The sequence below is a fragment of the Clupea harengus genome, chromosome 9, assembly GCF_900700415.2.
Source record: "Clupea harengus chromosome 9, Ch_v2.0.2, whole genome shotgun sequence".
Lineage (NCBI taxonomy): Eukaryota > Metazoa > Chordata > Actinopteri > Clupeiformes > Clupeidae > Clupea > Clupea harengus.
The window spans coordinates 19,136,621-19,160,324 of NC_045160.1; the positions used below are offsets into that span (position 1 = coordinate 19,136,621).

The 23,704-nt window shown below is 44.1% G+C and overlaps 1 protein-coding gene across 3 annotated transcripts in view; it reads left to right on the plus strand.

Annotated features, from left to right (window-relative positions):
- The window catches only part of aplp2 (amyloid beta (A4) precursor-like protein 2), a 39,978-nt gene extending 16,447 nt beyond the window's left edge, over window positions 1-23,531 (plus strand). Inside the window, exons 2-18 of one of the 3 annotated variants that reach the window (XM_031573748.2) lie at window positions 3,455-3,628; window positions 4,095-4,227; window positions 8,012-8,124; window positions 8,944-9,170; window positions 9,375-9,622; window positions 9,953-10,120; window positions 12,680-12,813; window positions 12,926-13,000; window positions 13,181-13,339; window positions 13,854-13,982; window positions 15,096-15,195; window positions 16,155-16,328; window positions 17,836-17,871; window positions 19,203-19,288; window positions 20,408-20,485; window positions 21,383-21,538; window positions 21,656-23,531. In XM_031573748.2, the coding sequence (XP_031429608.1) occupies window positions 3,455-3,628; window positions 4,095-4,227; window positions 8,012-8,124; window positions 8,944-9,170; window positions 9,375-9,622; window positions 9,953-10,120; window positions 12,680-12,813; window positions 12,926-13,000; window positions 13,181-13,339; window positions 13,854-13,982; window positions 15,096-15,195; window positions 16,155-16,328; window positions 17,836-17,871; window positions 19,203-19,288; window positions 20,408-20,485; window positions 21,383-21,538; window positions 21,656-21,757 (2,292 nt within the window). In that variant the 3' untranslated portion in view covers window positions 21,758-23,531. The remainder of the gene's footprint in view (window positions 1-3,454; window positions 3,629-4,094; window positions 4,228-8,011; window positions 8,125-8,943; window positions 9,171-9,374; window positions 9,623-9,952; window positions 10,121-12,679; window positions 12,814-12,925; window positions 13,001-13,180; window positions 13,340-13,853; window positions 13,983-15,095; window positions 15,196-16,154; window positions 16,329-17,835; window positions 17,872-19,202; window positions 19,289-20,407; window positions 20,486-21,382; window positions 21,539-21,655) is intronic. The other 2 variants (XM_031573749.2, XM_012832747.3) reach the window with 2 other exon arrangements.
- Window positions 23,532-23,704: the final 173 nt, after the last annotated feature.

The following is a 23,704-nucleotide window of genomic DNA, read 5'->3' on the forward strand; positions in this document are numbered from 1 at the left end:
ATGTGGTTGAATATTGGGCCACATATGAAAGACTCTCTCATATGAAGAGAATCTCTTGAAGCCCATTAGTCTCTCTTCGCCCGCAGCTATTTGTAGACCTTAATTTACTTGTGCCCTTTCCCTCAGTCTCTCCGCCTTTGTCTTCTCTGCGTCTCCCTCTACTATTCCTTCTCTCTTGGCTCTTTCTCCTCTCCTCCTCGCTTATTCCTTCTGTCCTCTCTCGCTGTGACTCACAGATGACATTTTCCGCCCACCCCCGCCCCCCCTACACTTTTAACACCAGCTGATGGGGCGGTCTGAAACCATGCCCCTGCTGGTGCGTAGAATATGAACTTAATTGCGTCGATTGATAATTTTAGTGTTGGCCGTTTTAGTGGGCCTTTTAACTTTTCAGATGAGTAGGAGAAGGGGGATGTGTCTACAGTTGGGGCACTTTTGCATATAGAGCAAGAGGTTCGATGCTGAGCCTTCACCCATGTTGTTGTTAATTAGAGCCTTGGCAATGCTGTTTTGTTTTGTGAGGGAGAGGGAGGGAGGGGAGGGAAGAGAAGAAAGAGCGAAGAATGAATGTGGGGAGCTGCGAGGTCAGGCATGCTGAGCGTCCAGTCGGCCAGCGCTCCGCACACAAAAGCCCTGTTGTCCTGCTCTGTCCGCTGTGGCGTGTTGGGAGCCCATAACACGCACGCAGACACATGCACACAGTGAGTGGGATCCCCCTGGCGTGCGGAGGATGAGCAAATGACTGACTGATTGACTGACTGTCTGTCTGTCTTTCGCCTTTGACCTCACGGGCTCCATCCGGATCTTTCCCCAACTTATACCTGCCCCCCTTTTCCCGTCACAAAGATTGATCATTTTTGCTTCTGACTGAGCGTTTGTTTGTGCGTTGTTTTCCCCTCGTCACCATAGTGCCTCCTTTTGTTCAAGAAGTCCATTTTTAAATCACCCCCCCCCCCCTCTTATTCCCTCCTCTTTTTGTCCTCATTCTTGCTGCCATCTATAGTTACTTTGCATGATTCTCTCTGTTTACTTACAAAATGGCTTGACCTTACAAAAGAATGCGAGAGAGAGGGGAGAGTAGAAAACAGCCACTTTGAGACTCTTTTCAGACCGTACATGAGCTTTGTTTTTCTTTGCCCTCCCAGACATTACTTTGTTGTGTCTTCGTCTTTTTTCATCTCTCTCTCTCTCTCTCTCTCTCTCTCTCTCTCTCTCTCCTCTCTAACTGTTGATGCGTGTGCCACGCTGGAGTTGACCCATTGCCATTGGGAAACAGGGCCCTGGTGATTCGCCGACCTCTAATGGATGTGCTCTGTTGTATGTCAGAGCAATCTCTCTCTTTCCTATCCATGCACAAACATACACACACACACACAAACAAACACTCTTGCCCACTGTCTTTCGCTCTCTCTCACTCACACTCACACTCAAAAGCTTATATAATGTACACACACACACACACACACACACACACACACACACACACACACACACAAAAACCTCCCCATAATTTCTACAGTATTTCATGTACTTCAAGAATGTGAGAGGCAGCACTGTCTGCTGAAAATCACTATTATAATTTCTCTTTTTCTCCTTTTCTGTCCGTCTGTTCTGTCCCTTTGGATGTGTACGTCTCTATTTTTAGAGGAAATTGTTGGTTACAGACGTGAAGCGTCTTTGTAACCTCATAATTGTTGTACAATGACTGAAGTTGGTTGTGGGAGTTCTTTTTTCGACATCACTTTCTGCAGTTGTGTAGGCTGTGCAGACTGAAGCCTTTTTAAGCCTTATTAGCCTGTTTTTATGAATGTATATATTATAATGTATTCATAATCAATAAAAAATATACACTATTCAAAAAAACACTAATAAACATAAACGATGTGCACCATTTAGAAAATAGGATTAATTATATATCAGATATTATTAGAGTGACTAGCAGTTATTCATCAATCCATAGCTCTACGTGCAAAACTGACATGTGGGTTGTGTATGGGTTTAAATGAATTGGAGAAGAATGTAGATAAGTAAATGGATAAAAGCCAATGTGCAAGGCAAGGAACTATTGCTGTTAGAGAATTGAGAACTGATTTTACATAATGTAAAGGAAAGCCTTCAGTCCAAAACACAGTAGGTGTACAGTGCCATGGATTCTAATTAGTCCGTGTTGTCTGTCTACATCCATCTCTTTGACTTTTTCTCTAAGACATTTTTGGTAATTGTTTGCAGCAAGTTAATTATGTAAAGGAAGTCATGCAGGCAGGCATATTTGTGAAGGTCAAAGTTTCACTCTCTCTCTTGCTTGCTGGGTGTTTCTTTCCCTATGTCCCGTTTAGGCTTATTCATTAATTATAATGTCTTTGTATGTCACCCAAAGGGGGTCCTGCTGGTCTTAGCTCCCTCCTGTTGTGAAAAACAGCTTCTGTTTTAAAACTCTCTTTGTTTATAATGGACCCCTTTGCATATCATGGTGGTCAACTAATGAAAGCCTTCCTGTTATGGTTAATATGGAGGTTTTGTGACCCTCACAGCTGATGATGGCAGAACTCCGTTGTGTTAAGCAGTATTTGTGGTCCGTAGTAATAACCGGCAGGGTGGAGCTGCATCCTGTGCAAGGAAGCGGAGCAGTAGGACCACTGGGGAAGTAAGGGCACATCCTGTCTGTGGGAAGGACAGAGAGGGTGGGGAGAGACGGTGCAGATTTCCCCAACATCGCACTCCGGAAGCTCGGGTTTCCATCACCCCATTGCCTGTGATAGATAGGTCTTTCTAAAAAGATAAAAGCTGTTGTTTCTCTACATCAGTCTTTGCATTGAGCCTACGCTTTATATATGCTGTGATATGCAAGTAGCTGCTTTGTGATGACAGTGGAACTTTGCTCTCCTGAGAATGCTTGGTGGTATGTATGTGCCACCAGGGGTAAATTATCTATTTGCAGGAGAGAGCCTCATCCTGAGAGTGTTTCTGTGCCACTGCACCCAGGAAGAGCATGTGTCCTGAAGCATGACCGAGTGCCAGGACACACTTGACACACACACACACACACACACACACACACACACACACACACACGCACGCACAAACATTCACATGCACACATACACTCTTGTGCAGGAAATACACAGCAGTGAAATGCTGAAGCCCTTCTACCCCAAGACAACCATATGTCCTGACTCTATACACCAAAGTGTCTGTTTTCCGAGGTATATATAGAGTACGTTTGCCCTCCCGGTGTGCCTGCGTCCTTGAGATGTGGCATAGTCTGGATAATTGACCAGAGTGTAAACAACACCTGGTGTTTGCCAGGGTGACACTAATAAGTTCAGCCTGTGGAATGCCCAGTGTTACAGATGACTTGATTACCTACAGGATTTAACGGCCAGTTTTGTAGCTATAACAACTAGTGTATGCATCCACTAATGGAATTTTTTCTCTCTTTCTCTCTGTCCTTCAGGCTCTGGCCGCTAATGCAGGAACAGGGTTTGCTGTGGCCGAGCCCCAGGTGGCCATGTTCTGCGGGAAGCTGAACATGCACGTGAACATCCAGACTGGCCGCTGGGAACCAGACCCTTCCGGAACGAAGAGTTGCGCAGGAACCAAAGAGGGCGTGCTTCAGTACTGTCAGGAGGTGAGACTGCAGTTCACACTGCGTTTTAAATTATGCTAATCTGCATGTTAGCACCAGTGTCAGTAGTCCCACACAGAAGCTTTTCGTCAGATAAACACATGTAAATGTCTGTGCTAGTTTCTCTCTCCCCCCCCTTGTCTTACACACTTTCATTCATCTTTATATTCTTCACCACATTATGTGTGTTGCCATCATTTGACATGAGACGCGTGCCTGCTAGAAAAGCTAATCCATTTTATTGTGCATTTCTGATGACATCTTAGGAGAAGTTAAATTGTGTGTAACTTCACACCTGACAGGATACCATTTAAAGATTATTCTGAATGCATCTCTCTCTCTCTCCCTCCCCCCCTCCCTTCCTCTCTCTCTCTCTCTCTCTCTCTCCCTTTCTCTTTCTCCCTCCCTCCTCCCCCCTCTCTCCCCCCCCCCCCCCTCTCTCTTTCTCTTTCTGCTCTTCCTCTCCCAGATGTACCCCGAGTTGCAGATCACAAACGTGGTGGAAGCTAACCAGGCCATCAAGATTGAGAACTGGTGCAAGAAGGACCAGAAGAAACAGTGCAAAGGCCATTCCCACATTGTGGTCCCCTACAAATGCCTAGGTAATAATAACGTGTGTGTACGTATATACTTATGAGAGTGGTAGAACCAACATTTCTTTTGTCTGAAAATGCTAATCTGCAGCCAATCTTTTTTTTTGCTGATGTTGAAGCTGATCGATAGCTAATACCTCTGAGAGAGAATGGAAGTAGCGTGGATAGAAAGCCATTTATGAGAAGCAAGAATGGTGGTGTGGTTAAGCACAACATTCAGCTGTAAGGCAGGGAGGGAGGGAGAAAGTGAGACGAGGGAGAGAGTGAAAAAAAAATGAGAAGAGAGTGGGTGATACTGCAGAGCTGAGAGGTAAATTCTGCTGGCTTTACTGCCGCTCGGTCTCTGGTTGCTGACCATGGCCACAGAGTCATCTCGGCTTTATGAACTGTCAGAGCTGGTAAAGTCCTGTTCCCTGTGCAGCAGAACAGACACATAAAGCATGGATGACTCCTTTCCATGGCAATAGTGAATTATTTGAGCTTCCCTGTCTGTTTTCCTGTTCCCATCCCTTCTCTCTTATTTTCTTACCAATAATATAAAGCAGTCCTGTATTTGCTTGACAATTTTCACAGTCCGTATACATAGTAGTCCAGTCCTTCCTACTCAACATTTTGTGATGTTAAAAGCAGACTACACTTTTCCTGTTTTCTTGTTCAATTTGTCCTCTCCAGTCCACTCTCGTCCTATCCTTTCATCTTTTCCCTTGTTCATTCTGTCTGATTGAGTTGTGGCGCTGAGTTAGGGGATGAGAAAGCCATTAGCGCTGTCAGTGGACTGTGAAATGGGCTGACAAGCGGAGGCTACCAGAGAAGGCAGGTTTTTTTTTCTTTTTTCCTTTCAATTTTTTTCGGTGCAGGTTTTGAAATGGGGAGGGAGGCAGAGCTGAATAGGTACAGCAAATTGCTGATGCTACTCTTCGGCTAGTGGAACCAGAGTAGTTGGGCCGGCTGTGATTGATAGACTGTCTGAAGCACAGAGCACTTTTGCCTAGCTAGTTGTCCCAGTACCCACCGTGACAAGATAAATGCTTTAGATTTAACATTTCACAGATGCCGCTCGTTTAGTTTGCACTCTGAGTCTGAGAGACTAATTTCATTTTTCATCTAATTGTATTTGTGGTTTCCTGTTCGAAAACCATTCGAGGTCCTGAGCATAATAAACCTGCTGAAAAGCGTTGGTGGTGCTGTGCAGTGTCTTCTTCTGGCAGAGTGCATCTGCAGCTCTCGCCATCTCTTTTGTGCCCTGTGTTTGTGGCTGGGCCTGTTATCAGTGATGGTAAAGATCATTCATAATCAAGCTCTGTTATGCAATTAGAGCACGACATCCCCCCCCCCCCTCCTCTGCTTGCAATTAAGCAGAATTACTGCATGTTCCCGCTCCCAATTGTCATTACCCTCTAGTTTCTAAAATAGTCTTCAGATATGAGAAATGATCTTGTGTTTATTTTATGATGTGCTATGTTGATCTCTGGCTGATATTTTTAATTTCCTCATTGGGATTTCAAAATAATCCTGTCATGGCGTCTAAGAAAGCCAGAGAAGCACAGACGCACAGGCATCCGATGACTCCTTAAGGTCTTGGTGAGAATAGAGCACAGTGGTGATAATGGAATCTGTCGGCTAAGAATAAGTGACCACGGGTCAAAACTGAAACTCCGGCCAAATGTGCAGCAAAAGCCAATCACGGGAACATTCCCATTAAAGCTTAGTCTGGCTCACATGAAAGGCTATTGGGTAAGATTTGTGTCGTCAATACTAGTCGTTTTGAGATGTCTGTGAAAGTGTATTGAAAATCCTAATCTACTGGGGAATTCCGACACAGCCTGGCCAGTCTTGTTTAATCAGGTGTCTACGCGGCTACATGGCTGTGTGAAAAGTTACAATCTGTTAATGATTGAGGTGATGAATTCCTGAAGCGAAAGAAGCTCGGAGGAATCATACAGAGAGGAAATGGTTCACCATGTGAAGTGTTCACATGTGCAGGACAATCTAATAATAATTTACTCTAAACATAATGAGGCCATTTTGAAATAGATGTATTTATTCTGGGGTTCTAAGAAACTTTGATTTATTTAGTTACTTATTACAGTGATCTCAATCATTTCTCTTGCCATTGGCCAATGATTGATCCTTCAGCTGTAGGCTCAAGGCTCAGTGGGAGCACACCTACCCTGCTGCCTGGCTGCTAATCTCTTCCCCAATCCCCCAGCGTGGAGCCACTGGGCTCAAGGGGAAGAGAGCGTGCTGTGCTGCCTCATGGCTGCAGTGGGTCGAGTAGCATCCATCCCAGCAGACTGATGGTTGAGAGACTGGTACTGATGGAAGAGGGTCAGAGGGAGTGAGAGAGGAGCAGAGTTGGAAGGGCGTTTGACATTGGACTATGTGGCTAAAGGGGAGACCTGAAGAGGAAGAAAAGAATAGAATAGAAAAGCCTTTATTGCCACTGTATTTGCATACAACGAAATTTGGAAGAAGAGTGAGATGAGGTCGAGCTGCACAGCCAGTTGACACCGGCCCATAGACTTCTGTCTGCCTACCTTCTACAGAGGTTTTTGCAATTCGAAATCATACTATAAGAATAAGACAAATCTTTGACATGGTGGCCAAGTCTGATTTTGTCATTGTAAAAAACAGACAGTGACGTGGTTGTTGTGATAACCCCTATTTCTGTGGAAGGTCTGTGTGGGAGTGCTCTGCATGGTTGTGTGGGTCTGGAGTGTGTGGATTTGTCTGTCTGTCTGTCTGTCTGTCTGTCTGTGTGTGTGTGTGTGTGTGTGGTGTGTGTGTGTGTGTGTGTGTGTGTGTGTGTGTGTGTGTGTGTGTGTGTGTGTGTGTGTGTGTGTGTGTGTGTGTGTGTGTGTGTGTGTGTGTGTGTGTGTGTGTGTGTGTGTGTGTGTGCCTGCCTATGTGACCGCGTTATGTGTTTTGCTTTTTTTTGTGGGGGTGAAGGGGGGACAAGCAGCTGTCCGCTCTGCTATTTGCAACTCCCTTCTTTTTCTCTAAACCCTCTCATTTTCCAGAACACTGCCTTCTCTCTCTCTCTCTCGCTGTCTCGCTCTCTTTCTTTATTTCTTTATTTCTTTCTTTCCTCTCCCTCCTTGTCTTCCTCTTTTACGCAATGCCTGAGGTAAGCTTTATGGCAGGCAGCTAAATAAGCAGTTATGAGAGCCATCATCTGTACCTCCATTGCACATGTCATCACCCTGCAGACATCTCTGGCTCTTTGTTTGGACTGAGTGTTAGTAGACGCTCATGCTTGACCTCTACTGACCCCAACACCATATGCTGAGTGGATCAACAACCATATCTCATATACCAGGCGCTTGATGAAACATGAAGTATTATTGATGTGGCTCATTTCACATGGGTGAATATTTATATCATCAGAATGGTCCGATTACCTTAGACTGAAAGGGGGTGATGACCCTGCACCTGCTAGCTGCACTGTTAGTGTTCTATTGGACACAAAGATAAGGTTGAGGAATGCCACTCTCACACCTGCAGTTCTGCCCACTGTTAACTGAGTGTGGCTGTGTGCTGAGATCCCTGGGACACGACCAGCTATCCATGTGTCACTTGCCCACTTTATAATACTGCTGGAAGGAAGATCAAAGTATCAGATGGCCATGAATTATAAATGATGCCAGGTTTTGCCTTCTGTCATTAAATATTCTCTTTTTAGGATGGGGTGGAGGTGCGGGGTCCACATCCACCACAGAGCCTCTATTCTGTTTTTTTTTTTTTTGTTGTTGTTGTACCTGACATCTTGTTCTCTCTGTTTATTCTGTTCTAGTGGGGGACTTTGTGAGCGATGTCCTCCTGGTCCCTGAGAGGTGCAAGTTCTTCCACAAAGAGCGCATGGACATGTGCGTTAGTCACCAGCAGTGGCACGGAGTGGCCAAGGAGGTGAGATAACGACCACAATGAGCAGGGCAAACACAATGACTCACAGACAAAAGAAAACAAGGCAGGGGCATGAACTCTGAATGGAATGTGCCAGCATGAGAGAATCGAAGTGGTCTTTTTTTTAGGCCGCTGTTTTTCTCTGACCACTTTTTCGAGATTGCGTTGCACTCTTACATCTCACACACACCAGACAGCAGATGTTTCTGAACAGACTGGTTTAAATGGTAACTGTCACAAAGTGGGTAGGATCAGGACCCTTCCGATGTGTGGAAAGTGCTCTGGGTTTAACACTGCATAAATAAAGCCATCCATTCTCTGACGTGTTTTCTCTCTCTCTCTCTCTCCCTCTCTCCCTCTATGAGTGCCTGTGGCCACAGAAGCTGTCACATTGCAGGCTGTAGTCAGATTAGCCATAATGCCGCTAATCCCCAGGCCCGTCCCACCTTTCAGGCCACAGCATACCAAACACGCACACAAAATACACAACAGCTATGCCTTTGGCTCAGCACGACTTACTCTTTCATAAGGCTTCCTTTCTTATACACATACAATAAAACCTCAAGGCGCACTATAATGTGAGAGCCTGAACTACCTCATTTACGTTTAAGACTATTTCATGGGTTAATCATGCGTTCAGGATTGTCTGTCCTACTCCATCTCTGTGTCCATATTATGTGAGCCAATCGACAGCAGTGACTTACACACCCAGTCTGGAGCTTCTAGATAGTGAAGTTCCCGAAGACGATGTTTGTATCTGTCTGTTTCAATCTCTCTCTCATTCCTCACTCTAACATCCGTCTCCGTGTGGTCCTCTCTCAGGCCTGCATCAAGGGGAGCATGATGCTGCACAGCTATGGCATGCTGCTGCCCTGTGGCATTGATAAGTTCCACGGGACGGAGTATGTGTGCTGCCCCTCCAGCCGCCCAGAGGAGCCCGCCCTGCCCGCCCTGCCCGCCCTGCCCGCTGAGGTAGAGGGGGATGAGGATGAAGAGGAGATTGAGGTGGAGGAGCCTGAACCAGATAATGATCTGGCCTTGGAGGAGAGGTCTGTGTGTGTGTGTGTGTGCGTGTGTGTGTGTTCGTGTTAGCTAACAGCTGTTGTGTATGTGTGATGAATTACGGGACCATCTGGCTACTGTCCTGTGATGGCTGCTCTTCCATTTCATCACACAGAGTGGCGTAACCTGAGTAGTGCCCACCACTCTAAAATCACTTCCCCCTCTCTTTGTTTCCACCCTTTGTCCTGCAGTGAGGCCCCAGCTAATGAGCAGCCCACACAGAAGGAGGACATAGTTGATGACGAGCAGCAGGAGGAGGAGGAGGAGGATGATGATGATGATGATGATGATGATGACGACTATCACTATGTTTATGAGGATGAGGAGGATGATCGTGAGAGCATGGAGAAGAAAGAGAAGTCTGATGATGATGTCGAAGAAGAAGATGACGACGAGGTTGAAGAAAACATTCAGATTAAAACTCTGGAGAATGTTAAGGGTAAGGATAGTGGGTTTATTTTACAGAACATTTTAAACAATGACATGAGTCAGGAGCAAGCACCAGATTGATTCCTTTTTTGAGCCATTAGTATATGTTTTTCATTGCTCTCTGAAACTAAGACGCGGACCAGGCATCAAATGTAACGACATGACACATTAAAAGGCTTAAGAATAAACCAGATTTGACCTTTTAACAGTCATCATGGTTCGTATTAGAATCATCTTGGCCCCAAACCTAGCCTTTAGTTTTTGAATGGTTGAGTGGAGAAGTAGCAGTGTTGAGTGCTGCCCCTGCTGGTGGGAGGCTCTAACTGCTGTCCTCTGGCAGCCGTGTGCGCCCTGGAGGCTGAGACTGGCCCCTGCCGTGCATCCATGCCCCGCTGGGCCTTCGACATGCGCCAGAGGAAGTGCGTGCGCTTCATCTACGGAGGCTGCGCTGGCAACCGCAACAATTTCGACTCCGAGGAGTACTGCATGGCTGTGTGCAAGCGCCTGAGTAAGTTCGCTGCCATGGATTTCTGACATGCTCCTCTACCCCCTATCTATCTATCTATCTATACATCCATCTATCTATCTATATCTATATATATACAAGTGCATCTAAAAAAATTGAATATTGTGGAAGAGTTGTGGAAAAAAACGTTCTCCCGTAATTTTATTAAAAAAGTGACACCTTCATATATTCTAGAATCATTACACATAAAGTGGCATGTTTCAAACCTTTTTGGTTTTAATCTTGATGATTACAGTTTACAGCTCATGGAAAAAATCCAGTATCTCAAAATATTAAGAGTAAAACATTTACAATACAGAAATGTCGACCTCTTGAAAAGTATGTTCCTTTATGCACTCAATACTTGGTCAGGGCTCTTTTTGCACAAACTACTGCATCAGTGCGGCGTGGCAGGGAGGCAATCAGCCTATGGCATTGCTGAGGTGTTAAGGAAGCCCAGGTTGCTTTGATAGCGGCCTTCAGCTCGTCTGTATTGTTGGGTCCGGTGGATCTCATTTTCCTCTTGACAATACAGGTCAGGCGAGTTGACTGGCCAATCAAGCACAGTAATACCATGGGCAGAAATCAGTTACCAGTCATTTTGGCACTGTGGGCAGGTGCCAAGTCCTGCTGGAAAAGGAAATCAGCATCTCCATAAAGCTTGTCAGCAGACGGAAGCATGAAGTGCTCTAAAATCTCCTGGTAGACGGCTGCATTGACTCTGGACTTGATAAAACACAGTGGACCAACACCAGCAGATGACATGGCACACCAAATCGTCACTGACTGTGGAAACTTCACACTGGACCAAGCAACTTGGATTCTGTGCCTCTCTACTATTCCTCCAGACTCTGGGACCTTGATTTCCAAATGAAATTCAAAATGTACTTTCATCTGAAAAGAGGACTTTGGACCACTGAGCAACGGTCCAGTTCTTTTTCTCCTTCGCCCAGGTAAGACGATCCTGATGTTGTCTCTGGTTCAGGAGTAGCTTGCCACTAGGAATGCGACACTTGTAGCCCATTTCCTGGACACATCTGTGTGTGGTGGCTCTTGGTGCACTGACTCCAGCCTCAGTCCACCCCTTGTGAAGCTCCCCCAAGTTCTTGAATCCACAATCCTCTCAAGGCTGCGGTCACCCTGTTGCTTGTGCACCTTTTCCTACCACACTTTTTCCTTCCAGTCAACTTTCCCTTCCAGTCAACTTTCCATGAATATGCTGTGATACAGCACTCTTCGAACAGCCAGCCCTTTCAGCAACTCATGGGGGGTGTCAAGGAGTGTCTTCTGGACAACTGTCAAGTCAGCAGTCTTCCCCATTAATGTGGTTGTGTGTACTGAACCAGACTGAGAGATTGAAGGCTCAGGAAACCTTTGCAGGTGTTTTGAGTTAATTAGCTGATTAGATCTCTTCTCAGGTTGACATTTCTGTATTTTAAATTCTTTATTCTAAAATTTTGAGATACTGGATTTTTGATTTCCATGAGCTGTAAGCCATAATCATCAAGATTAAAACAAAAAAGGCGTGAAACATGCCACTTTAAGTGTAATGATTCTAGAATATATTATGGTGTCACTTTTTTTATTAAATTACGAACATTTTCCACAATATTCAATTTTTTTGAGATGTACATATATACATACACACACACACACACACACACACACACACATGTATATATACACTTGCATATACAGGATCCAGGTATATATATATATATATATTACCCTCTCTCTCCTTCCACCATGCACAATCTGCTTGTATAAATCCGCATAAACAGCTGGAGAAAACGTCACATATCTTCCTAATGATTTGCTTCTTGTTCCTTTACCCCACACAAGAGCCTGAACTAACCACCACAGCTTCCCGTTTTCTGCAAACCCATGCACACTTTTTCCTGGCCTAAGGACCCTTTGTCTCTGTCTGCTTGCCTCCATGTTCAGCTCCCTCTTTACCTGCACTGTCCTCTGTCATGTTTTGCCTGCTAGAAGCGCTGTGTCTGCCAAAGAGCCTTAACGTTTCAAGTTGCTTCTGGAAGGATCTGTGATGGCACCGTAGTCGATTACAACATCTGTTTTCAGCAGCTCAGCATCAAACTAATTGGAGTTAACTGGTTAAGATGCAGATGCAGTTGAATCAGCAGGATTTTTGAGCCTGAAGAGCAGTTCCTTAGATAGCCCCATGCGTCCTCTGTGTGGGATGGGAATGTCATCTGGCTGTCTATCAGAGCGGATCATGGTTGCCTTTAAAGTGCTAAGCTTGCAGAGCAACTAGGAAATAATCTCTTCTCGCATTACCCCTTGCCTTGGGAGAATCAGAGGCACCTTGTGTTTTCCTCTCTCTTTCATCTTCCAGATCTTCTCTCTGTTAAACAAAGAAGATCCTTTGTGTCAGAGAGACTGCTGCTTTGCTGCCTCACCTCCTGTCTCTGTCCGTTTGCCTTCCTTCCTCGTTTGTGCTTTTAGACAGCTGTCTGTTCGTTGCAAGCTCTCCATCTCACTATTCCACTTTTTGTGTGTGTGTGTGTGTGTGTGTGTGTGTGTGTGTGTGTGTGTGTGCAGTTACACCCCCCACACCACAGCCTACCGATGACGTGGACGTGTACTTCGAGACGCCGGCCGACGACAAAGAGCACAGCCGCTTCCAGAAGGCCAAGGAGCAGCTGGAGATCCGCCACCGCAACCGCATGGAGAGGGTGAGGGCCAGAGATGTCTCGCGGAGAGGGGGAAACTGTCTTAGTGATCCACTGGGGTGTTTTCAACACACACTCACATCCTCTGTCTCTGTCTCTGTCTCTGTCTCCCTAGGTGAGGAAGGAATGGGAGGAGGCTGAGCGTCAGGCTAAGAACCTGCCCAAGGGTGAGAGGCAGACCCTTATCCAGGTGAGCCACAAACAGCCCCCTCCATCAACATACAAAAGCTGCATAGAGAGCCTCATCATCCCTGTCTGATTGCTTAGGTATAAGGAGCCATAATTATTCATGACTGAGAAAAAACACTTCTGCCCCTGTCTCTCCCATTTCTTCCCCTCTTGCCCCCCTTGGTTCCCATGTGCTTTGCAGCACTTCCAGGCCATGGTGGAGTCTCTGGAGGAGGAGGCAGCCAGTGAAAAGCAGCAGCTGGTGGAGACGCACCTGGCACGCGTGGAGGCCATGCTGAACGACCGCCGCCGCCTAGCTCTGGAGAACTACTTGGCAGCCCTGCAGGCCGACCCTCCCAGGGTAAGAACCAGAGCTCCAGCGAGGTCCTGGGGCCTGGCCCTCGGCACTTACTCAGTTGGATGGGCAAGGCTGGAAGCCCAGCCTGATGAGGAAGCACTTCAGTTGGTTCGTTGGGCAAAACACACCCAAATCTATTTTTTTTTTTTTGATTCAGTACAGTAAGCATAGTTTCAAAAATGTCATAATTCATATTTCTGGTAATTTAATTCTCTTTCTATTCATTTTGGATACTGCTGTCTACTTGCATATACAGGATCCAGGTCAGCATTTGTAACAGTGAAGCCTAAAAAGGTGACAGCCTGCCAGGACTGCAGGGGATATTTAAAATAAATCACCATGATGAATTGAGCTGCGTCTGTACTCCCCTTAGGCACTTTGGAAAATCACTTTTTCATTATCCCCCTCATGTCATTTTTTTAACTGATCCTCTCAGTAGCACACAGCCCAACCTGTCCTGCCTGCAAAGTATGGCCATGTAACACTCCCCTGCACACCCCACTCTTTTATCTCTCAGCCCCACCGCATTCTGGTGGCCCTGAAGAGGTATGTGCGTGCCGAGAATAAGGATCGCCAGCACACCATCCGGCATTACCAGCACGTCCTGGCTGTGGACCCAGAGAAGGCTGCCCAGATGAAGTCCCAGGTACGCCCATGTAATAACACACATTTCCCCTCAGTTATGATTGGCTCTCATTATGGCAGGGGGGGGAAACCCCAACTTTCAGTTCAGGTGGACATGTATGTTCACCACCTTGAAACGGCAGAGTTCAGTGACTATATAAACCACACGCAGGGTAGGGAGCAAAGTACAGCGCTATTAGGCTAGAAGCTGTGGGTGGGCTAGCATGACTAGACAAGAAGCATGCTGCAGATTAGTATAGCACAGGTCTTGTGTAATGCTACTGAGCACCAGTGTTTCAGATTTGATCAGATGGCCTCTCGACTCTTGATCCCTTGATACACTAGATGAACTTGACACTCAGCTAATCCAAGTGACAATGAACCACCTTGGGATGGCGCAGAAGTAATGTTAGACAGAAATGGATTGTTGTGAAAGTTTAAATGTCTATGCAAAACCATGGGAAAAACCCCCATGGCTTATCTCATTTGTCTAGTGCTTTTCATTAGGGATGTTCCGGTTTATCTGGATTTAAATGAAGATTAAACTCTTCAGTTTGCTGCCATTAAAGCTTGAGTACATTAACATTGTCAACAAAAACATATGCATCTCTCTCTTCCATGTGCAGCTTGAGAAGAAAAGAAACAAATTGCATGGTGTGAGTTAGTGTGTGCGTGTGTGTGCGTGTGTGTGTGTGTGTGTGTGTGCGTGCGTGTGCTGGGTGGAGCCTCCCTTCTGTTTTTTGGAAAGGCATATTATTGCCATCTGTTGCTGGCTTTGACAAACTACACGCCTGCTGTAAGCAGTGCATAGCAGGGTGTGATTGTTCAAAAAAAGGATTTTCTAATGTGCCAGAATCCGGACTAGATTTTCTGATTCCTGTCTCTTTTGCTGCTTCACAGAAAGTAAGGCAGTTAAATTAGGTATTTTGGTTTAGCTTGAAGAAAAGTATTAAGAGAAGGATACGGCTTAAAGGACTGATGACTCGTAATGCTGTTATCGTACAGATAATGAAATTTCATTGTAATCATCCCGTCGTGTTTCTTTTATTGGACCTCGCGGTTATCGCCATCCTGCAGTGTCTTATAGTTTACAAAGTGAATTGATTTCTCAATCTCAATCGTGTGTTTTCCCAAGGTGATGACACATCTGCGTGTGATCGAGGAGAGGATGAATCAGAGCCTGTCTCTGGTCTACAAAGTCCCCTATGTTGCAGAAGAGATCCAGGATGAAATTGGTAGGTGGCACTGATGATGGGCCTGAAGGCTTAATGGAGGTCAGAGAGAATAATTAGAACTATGACATTTCTAGATGGAAAATCTGTTTGTATTCTGAATATCAGTCAAGATCCACTGCTCCACTCACTGGGGTACATTTTCAGTGCAAGCCAAAGTGGGCTACACAATTTTCTGACTTTGAGAGGTTGGGACATTTTTCACACCCAGTTATGGATAGAGGACATAATTCCATTATGAAAATCTATAGCTCCACTGCTGTTCCTGTGAACCAATTAGCAGAACAGCGGCTGGAGACCAAATGATTCCCCGTTTCCTCCTCTCCCTTGCCTAAGTGAGGTTGAGGGCAGCCTGGCACTGTGCGTGTCTCAGCAGAGATACCTTTATCCCACCCGCACAGAGCCCCTCCACACAACATCTAGTGCAATTAAACAGAAACAAGCTGCGCTGCTGCTGCAACAACAACCCCAGCCAGTCTCTGTCTCTGGGGCCTGAGGTTCATTTGAGAGGGAGTTAGCTGCCAAAACATCTCTACTGTCTTCGTTTCTCACTCTCTTTCCATCTCACTTTCTTCTGTTAGAAAAGAAACTGTGAGGTTGAGGGAACTCTAGATTAAAGAAAAATGGAGGCTGTGACAGAACTGGGTCATGCCTATTTCATACCACAGGAGAGAGAGGGAAAATTATGTAGGGTTTTTGCAAGAAAGTTTTCATATCATATATACTGTGAGAACCTGTTGTTATATTTAAAGAGATATTTTGGCAGGCTATGAAAGGGTATCGAGGAGAAAGATGTATGTAATTGTCATTTCAAATAATCTGGTAACTTTATGTTAAGTCTGCTCATGAAAGACTTCTTGCTCTTTCTCACTCTCCTCCTTTCTCTCCCTCCGTCTCTCTTTCTCTCCCACCTTCTCTCTGTCTGACTTCCTCTTGCTCTCCTTTATTTCCTGGACCCCTAGATGAACTGCTTCAAGAGCAGAAGGCTGACATGGACCAGTTCCTGTCCTCCATCTCCGAGTCTCAGCCAGATGTGACCATGTCATCGGAGGAGAGTGTGGAGGTCCCTAATTTTGATAGCAAGCCCTTCCGACCCTTCCAGGTCAACTCTCTGGGGTCCCACCCTGAGCCAGAGGGTGAGTTGTTTGTCTGGGGATGAGGATGAGGCTGAGATGTCATACATTGTTGGTTCTGTCACAGCTGACAGAAAGGGTGAACCGTTCACCTTCTTTTAGAGTTCATTATTATTTCAGGCAGTTGCACATATAACCACAACTGATAGTCATGAACACTTTTAAACATAGGCAGGGATACCCCCCTCTGTCTGACAGACCATGCAGAGATTCCAAAGGCAAGCAAATGTGCTTCAGTTCATGGTGAGAAATAGCCAGAAAAACCAGAAGCTGATCTAGATAGATGCAGGGCAATGCATGGAAGGATCTTTTTGAGCCACATTATCACCATGCCCAGCCATTTAGCACCATGGAGTCAAATTAAACAAAGCTTGTTTGAAATATTTCACACCAGACATGGTAGACCGTTTTCATTCAGCGTCCGTCAGACGTAGTTGTGAGTATATCCCAAACTTTACAGTACCACCCAATGTAATCATTCCAGGTGCCATAGAAGTCGCCTTTAAAACAGAAATATGGGATTCATGGACAACCAAAGAGCTCAAATGTCAGTTGTACAAAGTCCATGGATTATATGAGCATTCATTGTTCTAACATACCAGTATTTAAGAAGATGTACTATACAAAACTGTACAAAAAACGTATACGAAGCTATAGCTTAATGATTCAATTTGGCTGCTTTTGCTAACACCACATTTTACAAACACATGGACAGTTGAGGAAGTAATCCACTATATTTCTGAACATTTTGTTTTTAAAAACCCTGTTAAGCAGGTTTTTTGCCTGTAGCCATGGACACTTGGCAGTTTCTCTCCTCTGATAGTGTGGGGGAACTGCTGGGTCTCTAAGGACAAGTCAGGTAATGGTAGAGCTGGGAGCAGAGAGAGCCAGTAGCTGTAATGTTTGCTAAGAGGGGCACTAAGTGTGCAGAGATCTGCTGGTTTGTGGAAGAGAGCCATGGGCCTGTTCTTATCGGAGCTAACATGAGTCCCGGTGGCTTTGCCTGTAACACGACATCATTTAAGGTTCAACTAAAATCACAAGGCCCCAGGCTCTGGTGCCTAGCTGGGGCCAAATGCTTTGTACATGGCCCTCTCACATCGCAATACTCCATTTTCTCAGCCTGTTCCCCGTGTCCACGCCGAGTAGAAGAGCTTTAAAAAACCACAAGGAGGGGAACAAAGTAAAACCCTGACTGCCAGCGGGGGAAATGTAGGCTGGTGTTTATCAGAACATCACAAGCAAAGCATGAAACAAACATTAGTGCCCCTAAAGGACTTTGATTCCAGCAAGCCCACACTGAAATTCAACACCCACCCCCCCCCTTTCTCTTTTTGGGTTATCTTTTTACCTTTGTTTTCCGGAAGCTGCCCTGTAGGACTTATCTTCAGTCATTTGGCACAGCTTGACAAAACTGCCTTCTTCTCTGCTCACCTGAGTTTCTCTTTTTTTTCTTCTCTCTTCTTCCCCCCATTTTTTTTCTCTTCGTTTGCTCACTCTCAATGCCTAGGTGATCTGTCTGAACCCCCTCGTGCCTTCAAGAAAGGTTGGTGGCTTTGCTGCTTCTCTTCTTTTTTCCTCCCATTCCGTTTGTCACCTATGCCTTTCACCGCCTCTAAAAATGGCTCTTTTTTTATGTTGTGGTGTCATCAACTTCCTCATACCCCTCTTTGCTCTCCTCCCTCTCCCATGTTTTGTCTAGTTAGCCTCCTGTGATGCCTCACATGCTCACTCATTCGTACAGTCATTCATCGGGTGGGGGTTCATTTCTATTGAATGTGACAAGAGAAAAAGAATTGCAGTAGATTACTGGCTCAAGGTTAGAAATCCAGCTCACTGCACTCGGGATAGGCCTGAGGGCTGCTTTCCAGGCTTCTGTCCTCAGCTTCTCACTTCATTTTATGCCGTGTTTTATCTAATTATTACTGCCCCAGTCCTGCCCCGCTTCCCTACCAGATAGAACTCCTTTAAATGAGCCAGCCCTGTTGGAGGGCTGCACGATTTCACTGACCTGAAGCCAAGTTTAAGCTGGTCCAATTTGTTCCTGCCGTGCTGAAGCACAACCCTTTGACTTATCCTGGTTTATCCTGTGTGAGTGGAAATCCATGGGAAACCTGCTGATTCCTAGTTAGACTTTTATTTTTCTTCTTGGGAAATTTGCTCTCATCTATAATTCCAGAACCTTACTAAAGTGTGTGTGTGTGTGTGTGTGTGTGTGCGCGTTAAAGTCAGTCGGCCTTACTAAGACTGCATTTTTATTTCCGGGGTGAATTGTAATCAGTGGTCATCAAAGGTGACCTATTTTCATCTTCATTATTGGTAGTAATTTGTACGAGTAAAGGTTTATGCATTGATCCAGAACAGTAGCATCCATTTTTATCATGACTTAAAGGAAGATTGGAAAAGTTGCCCTGATAAATAGCAATGTATTGTAAACACACAGACCATCATACAATATTGGTATTAAAACAAGCTCATGTACAGATCCAAGGACTCCTGTGTGAGTCGGTGAGTGTGTGCTGCTGGTTTTACAAAGCTGCTAGGCCTTGTGCAGGAGGACTGTGGCCTGGACCTTTGATTTTTCTTGGGCACAAAACAGATTAATGGATCCTGCTTTATGAATGAAGGCCTCAGCTTGATGAGCACATGTATGGATTCACAAAAAGAAACAAATGATATGTACAAATATTTGATATCTCAATGTATATTTCGTTCAAATCAAAGAGACTCTTCTAGGAGGTTTTAGTCTGTGTGTGTGTGCGCGTCCAGCACATTCACTTATAAATACACAGGATGCCACTTGCACCGCAGCTTAACAGCTGGCAGTCAGAAAACGATATTTGTGCGTGTGTGACTGAGTTCTGGTGATCCCCACAGGTTCTGGCATGTCTGGGCTAAATGGACTGATCGGCGCAGAGGAGAGAATCATCAACAGCAAGGGAAGCAAGGGTAGCGACAAAGTGGTGAGTGCTTTTCCCTGCCCGCCTGCCTGCCCGTCATGGCGTCTGCAACCCCGTTGGTCAGACATGCCAGCCCGTCTTACCTCTGGTGTGACCTCTTAGTCCTGCACCCATTCTTCTGCATCTGAGAGCTGGCTAAGTCAATTTAATCGAAATACTAATCTGACACCCAACTCCGATGAAACCACTGCAAGGCACACTTTTAGAAGACCAAAATAACCCACACAGTGTGCTTGTTCTATCACATTCTAACACTTTACGATTGATCTAAATCTTGGCACTAGGTTGTCCTCCTGCACCCTGTGTGTTAAGCTTTTAATGAGTTAAATGGTTCCTGGAGCTGGAATGACCTCCTCTCTCAGAATTTCTGTGGTCTTGTTTCTATAGCCCAGCAGCCATTTGCATGTTTCTGTGCCCAAATGCTTGTTGAGGGGTGTTGAATGACGGGCAAAAATTATTGTAATTTGCATGCTGTGCGTGAGTGTGTGTTTGTGTGTGTAAATTAATGTGTGTATGTGTTTGCTTGTATGTGTGTTGTTGCTGCAGCATATTTTTGTCAGCTTGTCAGCATTTCCCTTGTCACAAGTCACATAGAGAGCATTGGTAGAAGCATCCAAGTTGCTAAAAGCTGAATCCTGTGCAGTAAAATGGGTGGCAAGATTCATATTTATTTTTAAAAATGGTTTTCACCCGTCTCACAGTATCACAGTTGTTTTTGTAAGTCACCTATTTTTAGTCTTGAAGATATTTCATAGCTTAGTAAATAAGTGTTTCATTAAGTCAATGATACAAACAGTTCATTTCAGACCTCCAGTGAGAAGGGAGAAAAAATGTAAACATTTTCAATATTCTCCTTCTCTCTCTCTCTTTCTCTCTCTTTCTCTCTCTGTAATTCACGACAGTTTAACATCTCTTACAACCGTGTTTTGCATTTCTGCCCATGTATCCTACTCAAAGGGAAGAAAAAGCACAATTTGATGTCACCTAAACCACCAACACCCATATCTCCTATACTCAGATGCACACAAATACACACACACACACACACACAACACTAACACACACACATGCATTCACTTACTTTGACGAGTTTAACTTGGCCTGCCCTGTCTGTGTCGACAGGTGATTGATGAGACTCTGGATGTTAAAGAAGTGATTTACAGTGCAGAGAAAATCAGCGTTATGCATGATGATGAGATGGTGAGTACAGTGCCCCCCAGTGGTCTCTCTGGGGAACTGCAGACAGATTTGTGTTTTTAGAGTTAAGGGGGGAATCCTGCTTGTGTCCTCTGCTGGCGCCGTGTACCAGCCACGGCTTGAGCAGACAAGACGGCAACTTGCACCCTCATTACACACACTGTGAAGTTTTCCATCTAGGTTCAAATGTCTGACTGCCTTTTCACTGCATGTGTATGTGAGTGTTGATATGTAGATGTTTGTGTGTGTGTGTATGTGTGTTTTTGTTTTCCTTATTTGGGTCTGTTGTAGATGGATGTGGTTATGAGGTAATTTCCTCTATATGTGTGTTCGACAAATGTTTGTATGCTAACAACCTTTGTGCATCAAAGAACAGGCATGGCAGTATGTCTCGCCTGGCATCATATGTTTGAAGGAATATAACGCCATATGTAATTATCAGTATATCAGTGTAAAGTTAAAAATAAAATAGTTTGTCAATGATGTCCATATAAAACCAAAGACTGCTGCATGCTAAACTTTCTTAGTGTTGTCCGTCATGCATGTGTAAAAAATTCGGCTGTGTTTATATTATAAAACATTTACCTTAATTTTGTGGAGTATTATGGGATATAGTCATTTTCTTTTGGCTTTTGGCATTGAAGTTTTCAGCATTGCTTAAGTAATCCATCTGTGACTTCATCCAAGATAAAGAGATGAATATTCCGCATTCTCTTTCATGAAGTAATGCATTGTCATAGAGTCTTATCAGATTTAAATCTTTTGAGCATTACTCTAAGACAGTTGTCCCACTTCAAAACCTCAGTAAACAATAAGTATATCGATGACTAAGAATTATGATAGCTCAATTGTGTAATTTCTTCATTTCATGTTTTTTTTTTTCTGACTCCTCTGTAATAGGAAACCTTCCGTCCTCTGGGAGAGGACTTCAGCTTTGGGAGCAGCGCTCTCATTGGCCTGCTCGTTATTGCTGTGGCCATAGCAACTGTGATTGTGATCAGCCTGGTTCTGCTTAGGAAGAGGCAGTATGGCACCATAAGCCATGGTATTGTGGAGGTGAGCCACCAGTCATTGCTGGAAGACTGGAACTTCAAACATGGGAAGGGCTATACAATATTAGTTGTCAAGTAGTATTCAGTTTGGCTTGAACTGATTAATTCTTCACTCTCGCAGGTTGATCCCATGCTCACTCCTGAGGAACGTCACCTTAGCAAGATGCAGAACCATGGGTATGAGAACCCAACCTACAAATACCTGGAGCAGATGCAGATTTAATCTGGGAGAATGTGTGGCGCGGTGTAGATGGAGAGAAGGAGAGTGAGGCTGTGGAAAGGGGGAACATACTACTGACCAATAACAAAACTGCTCTTGTCAAAATCATTTCATGCATCAGAAATGACTATTCTGGTCCATTTAAAAACAATTCTTAGATAATGCTACTACTTCTACTGTTGTATCATTGAGCTATGTTTTACTCTTTTACTTTTATCTTTTGAAAGCCGCTGTATCTGAGATTTAAATTTTTTGGAAAATGTGATTCTGCAAAATTCTCTGTAATTACACACAAGTATCTGAGAGTTAGATGCGTTACTATCTTGTTTTTAAATGTTTTTTCTCTCATTTGTAAAAAGGCAAATCAGACTAAACAGATTTGAAATAGTGAAATATGACTAAATGAGAAACAATCAACAGCAAGACATTGCCTGTTCTCTGTAAAAACTCCTCCGATGTCCCGCTGATGGTCCACTCATTCAGACGGTCCTTTTCCTTTTCGATAGATTGCTTGTATATGAAGATTCTTTGTACCGACCTAAATGTATAGTGAAAGAAATGAGAAAATATGATAAGAAAATCACTGAATTCATTTACTTTGTTTTTTATTATTATAAACAAATCTATCTATCTGTCTGTCTATACATATATATGAAAAAGTAGGTGTTTTCTTCAACATGGTTCTTGTTTCGCAGAGCTAATGTGCTGGCGGAGGTACTGATTTCAAGTGGTGTGACCTAAGTACTGATGGTCACATGGGTTCTGAAGGTGAAAAGCCATGAGAGGTTTATGCATAAGGGTTCAGGCCTCCAGTCTTCCATACAGACAAACACTTTTTTAAACGTTCTTTTTAACTTTATGAATAATATCACTCCTCGTGTCACAAACTCACAGACAGACACTGTGTCCTGAGATAATTTGGAACAAACCTTTGTGCAAACATACCGACCAATTTGTGTATTTGCCCTAATGAGAGAGGTATTTATATTTTGGTATAGGTATTATTCCATAAACATACATGCATACACACAAGCATGCACACATATACCTAAATGTCAAGTGTACATACAACATTTGCTTGTTAGATGTTTGCCGGAGTCGCTGGTGAAGTTGTGACTCCACATTGTTTTCTCCACTCTGCTTTACTGAATGTGAGGACAGAGACTATGTGTAATTGGCCCCATCAAAATGAAGAAATGCCTGAAGCATAAATTGGATATAAACGTATTCAAAATTGAAGTAACATTTCATGTTTCACACTTTGTTTGTCTATATCAACTTAAATGCACCTCAAAAAGATGATGAAGCTGGAGGCCTGGACAAGATCAGAGCTTTACTGATTGTTCTGAACGATTGCAAGTGTGTATATTTATGCAGTTCAAGGATGCACAGAAAGAGTTATAATCATTAAATCATTTTTTCCTCTCCTAGTAATGTCTTTGTATGCTTGTATAGTTGATGTTGCAATCATGACTTTTATGGAGGACAACCTGTGGTGTGCATTGTTCTTATATGAAATGATATATATTTTTAAGTTTGTTCTCTTTTTTTCTATTTTTTCTCTTCCTGTGACAGTATCTCTGTATGTGACTGTCTCACTATGCACCCAAAATGGCTTCAAAATCTTGAATCTTGTTAATTGCCTGTTTGATGGTGGATTGGCTTAAGAGGTGACAACAACTAATAAGTGGAATACATCAGTTGAGAAGTAGGTGGACTCCAGTTGAAATTGATTTGGTTGCAGGGGGGAAACACATCAATAAACTCACTACTTCCATTTAGGAGTGGCGTGTGTTCATTATTACCTCATATGAAGTCTCACACTCCACACATTTCAATGACCTCTTCAGAACAAAATACATCACCAAGTTTGCATTAAACTTACTTATATTGTGAAGACATAACTAATATTGAAAATGGCTATCATTGATGGAAATGATGTCAAATTAA